The 7,630-nt window shown below is 50.3% G+C and overlaps 1 protein-coding gene across 1 annotated transcript in view; it reads left to right on the top strand.

Annotated features, from left to right (window-relative positions):
* LOC122542736 (hypoxia-inducible factor 1-alpha-like) overlaps positions 1 to 4,525 on the top strand; it is an 18,571-nt gene extending 14,046 nt beyond the window's left edge. The window contains exon 8 of the mRNA XM_043680727.1: positions 933 to 4,525. Coding sequence (XP_043536662.1) covers positions 933 to 1,078 — 146 coding nt within the window. The 3' untranslated portion in view covers positions 1,079 to 4,525. The remainder of the gene's footprint in view (positions 1 to 932) is intronic.
* The last annotated feature ends 3,105 nt before the right edge of the window (positions 4,526 to 7,630 follow it).

The raw sequence follows: 7,630 nt of genomic DNA, 5'->3' as shown, positions 1-7,630 counted from the left end.
GGGAGTAACCGCAGTGTGACGGGGAGTAACCGCAGTGAGACGGGGTGTAACCGCAGTGTGACGGGGGTAACCGCAGTGTGACGGGGGGTAACCGCAGTGAGACAGGGGGTAACCGCAGTGTGACGGGGGGTAACCGCAGTGAGACGGGGGGTAACCGCAGTGTGACGGGGGGTAACCGCAGTGAGACGGGGGGTAACCGCAGTGTGACGGGGGGTAACCGCAGTGAGACGGGGGGTAACCGCAGTGTGACGGGGGGTAACCGCAGTGAGACGGGGGGTAACCGCAGTGTGACGGGGGGTAACCGCAGTGAGACGGGGGGTAACCGCAGTGTGACGGGGGGTAACCGCAGTGAGACGGGGGGTAACCGCAGTGTGACGGGGGGTAACCCGCAGTGTGACGGGGGTAACCGCAGTGTGACGGGGGGTAACCGCAGTGTGACGGGGGGTAACCGCAGTGAGACAGGGGGTAACCGCAGTGTGACGGGGGGTAACCGCAGTGAGACGGGGGGTAACCGCAGTGTGACGGGGGTAACCGCAGCGATCAGGGCTCCATCATAGGATCTGAGCACATCTCAAAATGAAGTCCTTTTGTCATGTACTGAATGTGAGAAACACAGCAACTGATTTGTGCACAGCAAGCTCCCACTAACAGCCGTGGAACAGACCCTGACTGTTGATTGAGGGATAAATATTTACCAGGTCTCCTGTGTTGTTCCTCAAAATAGGGTGGAGGCGAATAGGGGTCTGAGTGCCGTGTAACCATCTCAGATGGCACCTCTGACAGTGCAGCACTCTCTAAGCACTCAGGTCTCTGAACCCACAACTTCCCATTTCCAAGGTTAACAAGCTGCCCACTGAGTTTGTAAAGTAAAGGGGTATCATAGGTGCTGAGAGGGTTGTATTGCAACTTAACACTGTGTCTTCTCTCGACAGCGCTGACCATGCAGTTACTTGGGAAGGAGGTGCCTGGCCCCCCAGAGCTGACCCGTTATGACTGTGAAGTGAATGCTCCGTTACTGGACAGACACCGTCTCTTGCAGGGCCCTGAGTTACTGAGAGCCCTGGATCAATCCTCCTGAGCTCCCTCACTGAACCTACAGCCGGAGGGGGGACTCTGCACTGACCTGCCCGAGGGGGTGGTGTTGGCAGGGGGAGGGGGAGTCAGTATCGTGCCCTGAAGGAACAGTCACCATTCCCCATGGAGCTGAGAGCTTTGTGAACATGGAAAACAGAGGGACTCTCCCTCTCGCTCATTAAAATCCAACTTTTGTCCATCGGAAATGAAGTGAAATCTAACCAGTTTGATCAGTTGTATCCCATCCCCACCCTCCCCCCAGTTCATCAGCTCTGCAACCCCCTCCACAGCTCTCCCCAATCATTAGCCCAAGGGTGGGTTTTGGACTGAGGATTGATTGGGAGTTTCTCTGTTTCTGACAGATAGCTACCTCCCCATTCTGCCCTGGTCAATCCCGAATGTGACTGTTTAGTTCAGGAGTAAACCAAGGACTGTCCTTCCTTCCCTGAAAACCACCTGAAAGTCTCTCATTCTCCATCTATCTATCTGTCTCTCCTTCTCTAATCATCTGTCTATCCACTCTCTGTCTCTGTCTCTGTGCCATCTCTCTCTGTCTCACAGTCATTGTTTCTGTTTCTCACTTTGTTACCTTTGTTTGTATCTCTTTTTTATTCATATCTGTCTGTCATCTGCCTATTATCTGTCACCGTTAGTCTATCTATCTGTCTCAGTCTCTGACGGTCTCTCTCTCTCTATAATCTCTAGTTCTCTATCTGTGACCATATCAGAATCATTCTCTGTTTCTCAGTAGTCTTTGTATAATCTTTATCAAAATGTGCGGTCAGGCAGCATCCAAGGAGCAGGAGAGTCAACGTTTCAGGCATAAGTGTTTCATCATGTATATCTGTGTCATCTAGTATCTGTCTCTCAACTACAGTCGGTTTCTGTCTCTATATAATCTTTCTGGCTTTGTATCTCTGTCAGTCTTCGGTCTCTTTGTTCTCTGCCTGTCTATCTCGTCCCTATCCCTGCAGAGTTGCATTGGAAGTAGACATCAACATAACTAGTTTCAAATTGTAGGAAGGAACAGACCAGGAACGTGAGTCAAAATTCTCTGAAACAGCCAGGTTCTGTTGCAAATGTACCAAACATTTCACTTTGAAAAATCCTCCTCTTTAAACGAATCATGATTCTAAGCCGGGAGGGTTTCATTCTGAACAGATTTCAGCACGGTGGCTCAGTGGTTAGCACTGCTGCCTCCCAGCGCCAGGGACCTGGGTTTGATTCCAGCCTTGGGCGACTGTCTGTGTGGAGTTTGCACATTCTCCCTGTGTCTGTGTGGGTTTCCTCCCACTGTCCAAAGAAGTGCAGGTTGGGGTGGATTGGCCATGGGAAATTGCCCATAGTCTGCAGGGTTAAGGGATGGGGGGTTAGTCTCTTCAGATCGTTGGTGTGGACATGCTGGGCCGAATGGCCTGTTCCCTCACTGTAGGGATTCTATGGATTCATGTGAGAATGAAACCAGTTCCCTAAATTTGGGCATCATGTATTCACTGTCTCTATGCATGGGCTGTCATGTGCCAAGATAATGTAGCCACACTCATCGTCCTGGAGACCGCCCTCTCACAGAGACCCTGCTCTTGAGCCCGTTTTCCTGCAGGATTGCAACTGTGGAGAAACTCCTTCATCTAAAAGGTTCCTGCTACCACAACACGGCAGGCAGCCCGTGTGTGTCTAAGGGAACAGATGCTGATTCACTCTGTCAGGAATCCTGGCACAATATCTCCGGGGAATGTGAGAGAATAAAATTAATCAATAAGGAACTGCTTCTTCCTGTCCCAGCTCCTGATGGGTCTCTCACCGACCCGGATACTAAACTCTTTGTATCTCCTTCCTCCTTTTGCAGGATCTTGTGAAAACCTACCTCTTTGACCAAGCTTTCATTTGAACATCACCACCTGTGATTTCGGTAACGCTCCCGTGGAGTGTTTAAGGTGCTTTATAAATACAGTTTGTCATAATAAATCTCTGTAGCACCCCTCCACCTTGTTGTTTGGGGGAAATCCACTCAGGAAAATAGGATCTTCTCTGAGACAGAGGGGTAAGGGTCACACAGTGACAACATTTGAACATCTTTCAGTCACTGGTCTCTGACTGTAAAGACAGAGCAATGCATTTCACAAACAGCCTCAAACAGGGAAGGGAATTAATATCCAGGGCAGGGAATTGACTGGAAATTTCACCTCTTCCTAAACTCCACAACTTTGGGCTCAATAATGACCAGATCAACCAAACTTAACTGCCCGGGTTATAGGTGTGTATCATAGTCACACATCTTACTCCCCCCCAACCCTCGAACACACAGTAAGGAGCAGAAGACACATTAGTCAATTGCTTCCCTGTTAAAATACAGAGAGCCACTCACTGCAGGGCAAGCAAGAGATAAATCACTGACACAAGGACAGAAATTGCTGGAAAAGCTCAGCAGGTCTGGCAGCTTCTGTGGAGAGAAATCAGAGTTAACGTTTCGGGTTCAAGTGACCCTTCCTCAGAACGTTCATTGAGCCACTCGTTTGGACATCACCCCCCCCGCCCCATGATTTCGATCATGCTCTTGAGAAACACCTCGCAATGTTTAAGGTGCTATACAAATGCAGTTTGCCATTTCAAATCCCTGCAGTTCCCAGAACATTCTGAGGACGGAGCACCGTTAACTGATGCCCCTCCACAAAAACCTGCTGAGATTTTCCAGCAATTCCTGTTACGTCTCTGCCTTACGGGACCTGCAGTTCTTTAATAAAACCCGAAAGAAATTATTGGTGCAATTTCAAGCAATTTGTCATGGTGCTACTGAGCCGGTCACCAAACCTTCACTATGGTGCCGGCGTCTTCAGGAATTAACAAGTTTCACTCCCTGTTCTACAGAGCCGGAGAGAAAAATCACAGTGTTCTCCCCACACCGCCCACCCTCCTCATTTAATCTGAAGTTTTTTTTTGTTTGTTGATTAGTTTTTAGGAATATTAACGCTGGGAAAAGAGGTGCTTTAGACAATGGGCAAGAATGACCTCATTGGGTTAAGGGTCACCTTGTTGGTTGGGAGCTCTGTGTTTGGTGCAGGTACAGAGTTTGGGAGATGGGAGCATGGCCAACTCTCAAAGAATTGCCAAGGTCTCCAGGGGACAAGGCATCAGCAGAGAGAGAGAGAGAGCGCTGACCAAGGAGGTCCCTATGGGTACAGTGCCCATGGCGGGACAGCTCTCGACAGGATCAGCTTACTTCCTGCCACATTCTCCCTTCCTCAGAGATGCCACTTGTGTACCTCTCCTCCCCAGGGGCTTTGTTGATCTGTCCCTCTGACCCAAACCCGAGTTGTTCCTAGTCCTGCGATTACACTGTGATTGGTCAGAATACAACCTGTGGCAGAATCAGGATGAAATCACTACAATTATCAGTTTGAAATGTAATCATCGGGACTTTGTTATTCTGGGAAATAAATAACCTTTAATACTGGTGCTGCGTCGTGTCTCATCATTGACCGTAACAGCTGATTTTTGTCCCTCTGTCAGTGTCCAGTAATCGAGGGCTGGACACTGTTTCTGCATTAAAGGATTGCATTTGTGTAGCGCCTTGCAGCAACTCTAGGCACTCAGCAGTTTACTTTAATGGCCAGTCAGCTTTTCGAAATGTCAGAAATGGTAGCAGCCAATCTGCACAGTAAGCTCCCACAAACAGCATTGCTCAGACCTTTGAGTTACAGGACATTGAGGTTGTACAGGACGTTGGTGAGGCCTTTTCTGGAATACTGTGTGCATTTCTGGTCACCCTGTTATGGGAAGCATGTAATTAAACTGGAGATGGCTCAGCAAAGATTTACCAGGAATGTTGTCAGGAATGGAGGGTTTGAGTTGAACTTCTTACCTCAAGCGCAGGAGGTTGAGGGGGTGACCTTATAGAGGTTTAAAAAGTCAAGAGGGGAATAGTTTAGGTGAATGACACGTGTCTTTTCTCTTGGGTGGGGGAGTTCAAGACTAGAGGGACATATTTTTCAGATGAGAGGTGAAAGATTTAAAAAGGACATGAGAGGCAACTTTTAGTTTGCACAGAGTGGTTCGTGTGCGAGGAAATGTTTGAAGAGGTATGGGACAAGTGCAGGCAGGCGGGACTAGGTTAGTTTGGGATTACAGTCAGCATGGCCTGGTTGGGCTGAAGGGTCTGTGTCCGTGCTATATGGCCTGATTAACAAACCAGGTCATCCACCTTAATGATGTGGGGTTGAGGGATGAACATTGGCTGGAGGGTAACTGGCCTGTTCCTCTTCACAGATTCTTTCACGGTTGTCTGAGGGGGCTCTATGTTGTCTTTGTAAAGAAGTCACCTCCAACAGTGCAGCTTCCCCCCCCCTCAGTCCTGGCCTGGAAACTTGGAGTTGGAGCTCAAGTTTCTGGTTTGAACTCTCAGTTCTCAGAGTCCCAGGGGAGACAGGAGAAAGTGTGGACCGCAGATACTGGAGATCAGAGTCGAGAGTGAGGCGCTGGTCAGGTCAGGCAGCGTCCGAGGAGCAGAAGAGTCAACGTTTCGGGCATAAGCCCTTCATCGGGAATGATGAAGAGCTTATGCCCGAAACGTCGATTCTCCGGCTCCACAGACACTGTCTAACCTGCTGTGCTTTTCCAGCGCCACACTTGTTGAATCCCAGAGGGAGATAGTGCTGAGGCAGAGGAACAGAATGTCCCAACTCATTCTGTAAAACTCGGATGCTGCCTGACCTGCTGTGCTTTTCCGGCACTACTCTAATCTAGACTCTGGTTTCCAGCATCTGCAGTCATTGTTTGTTACCCTGAAGAGAAGGGATACACCCGAAACGTCGGCCTCTCCCCGCCCCGGTGCTGCCTGGCTTGCTGTGTTCTTCCAGCATTCCTGCCTGTCTACTTTGGATTCCAGTATCTGCAGTTTTTTTGTCTCCGATCAACCACGTCTCACACCTCTCCCTTCCCCCTACATGTTTAGTTGTTGCATTTCTCATTTTTGGGGAAGTGGGGGGGTGGCAGGGAACTGCTGTGCACGTGGAGAAACAAAACCAGACATTGCTGGAAAAGCTCAGCAGGTCAGGCAGCTTCCGCGGAGAGAAGTCAGAGTTAACGTTTCAGGTCCGGGGACCAGTTGCTGAGTTGGTTACAGCTCACATCAAACCTGACACATTCAGCTCAGCAACTCCCACACAATCCCCACGGAGAGCCCTGATCACCATCACAGAGAGCCCCGATCCCCATCACAGGGAGCCCTGATCACCATCACAGGGAGCCCCGATCACCATCACAGGGAGCCCCGATCACCATCACAGGGAGCCCCGATCACCACCACAGGGAGCCCCAATCACCATCACAGGGAGCCCCAATCACCATCACAGGGAGCCCTGATCACCACCACAGGGAGCCCCAATCACCATCACAGGGAGCCCTGATCACCATCACAGGGAGCCCCGATCACCATCACAGGGAGCCCCGATCACATCAGAGAGAGCCCCGATCACCATCACAGGGAGCCCCGATCACCATCACAGGGAGCCCCGATCACCATGAGAGAGAGCCACGATCACCATCACAGGGAGCCCCGATCACCATGAGAGAGAGCCCCGATCACCATCAGAGAGAGCCCCGATCACCATCACAGCCCCACAGGTGTGAGTGTGGGATGTTTCAGAGGACGGGTGTGCTGGGGGAGCTGTGTCTGCATCACTGTGTCAGAGTGCGTGACCCCACTAAGCCCACCTTGCCCAGCCATCACCACCCATAGCCCCAATACCATGTAAAACTTACATTGCCATAGCAACCCGGACTCATGTTGGTCTGGTTAGCACAGCCGGCTGGTATTATAATGAGGTTTTGCTGTCACGTGTACTCAACTACATGGATACAGGAGTACAGCGAAAACTTTACAATGTCCCATTCACTGCACCATCTTAGGTACAAGGTACCTGGGTACAAAACCTTTAGAAATAAAGTAGAAAATTAAGTAAGAGTTTAACATTACAGTCCCTCCCCAGGCATGAGACCCCCACTGCTCCTCTCAACAGAGCTCCCTCCATTAAGGTGAAAAAAAACTTTAAAAAATAAAGCAAGAAAGTGGTTGTAGTGGACAGGCTCCAGTTCAGGAGCTCTACTCCGCCGCCATCTTGGAATGGACCCAGATCGGTCCACAAGCACGGGACTCAACACCATTCGGTGAAGGATGGATCCAGGCTCCCCGCTGCCTCATTGTCCCTACCCGTGGGGGACTGGAAATCACAGGGCCTGCCTTTGGACAGACAACACAAGCTCTGCACTTGTCTTGCATTTAGCAAACTATTCTGCCAACTTATTCGCATCTTCCCCAACCCGATTCTCCACTTTACCTGCATTAACTCTGGCTGATAGCTGTCCTTGTCTAACCCAGGGATCACTGGACAGTGATCAGCAACAGGATCCCTGGCTGATTTCCTCTCTCCCTCTCTAACCCAGGGATCACTGATAGTGATGAGGAGCAGGAACTCTGGCTGATTTCCTCTCTCTCTAACCCAGGGATCACTGGACAGTGATCAGGAGCAGGATCCCTGGCTGATTTCCCCTTTCTCTCTCT

The sequence above is a fragment of the Chiloscyllium plagiosum genome, chromosome 41 (assembly GCF_004010195.1).
Source record: "Chiloscyllium plagiosum isolate BGI_BamShark_2017 chromosome 41, ASM401019v2, whole genome shotgun sequence".
Classification (NCBI taxonomy): domain Eukaryota; kingdom Metazoa; phylum Chordata; class Chondrichthyes; order Orectolobiformes; family Hemiscylliidae; genus Chiloscyllium; species Chiloscyllium plagiosum.
Note: the sequence above shows the minus strand (reverse complement) of the source record. Positions and strands in the feature narration are given on the sequence as shown.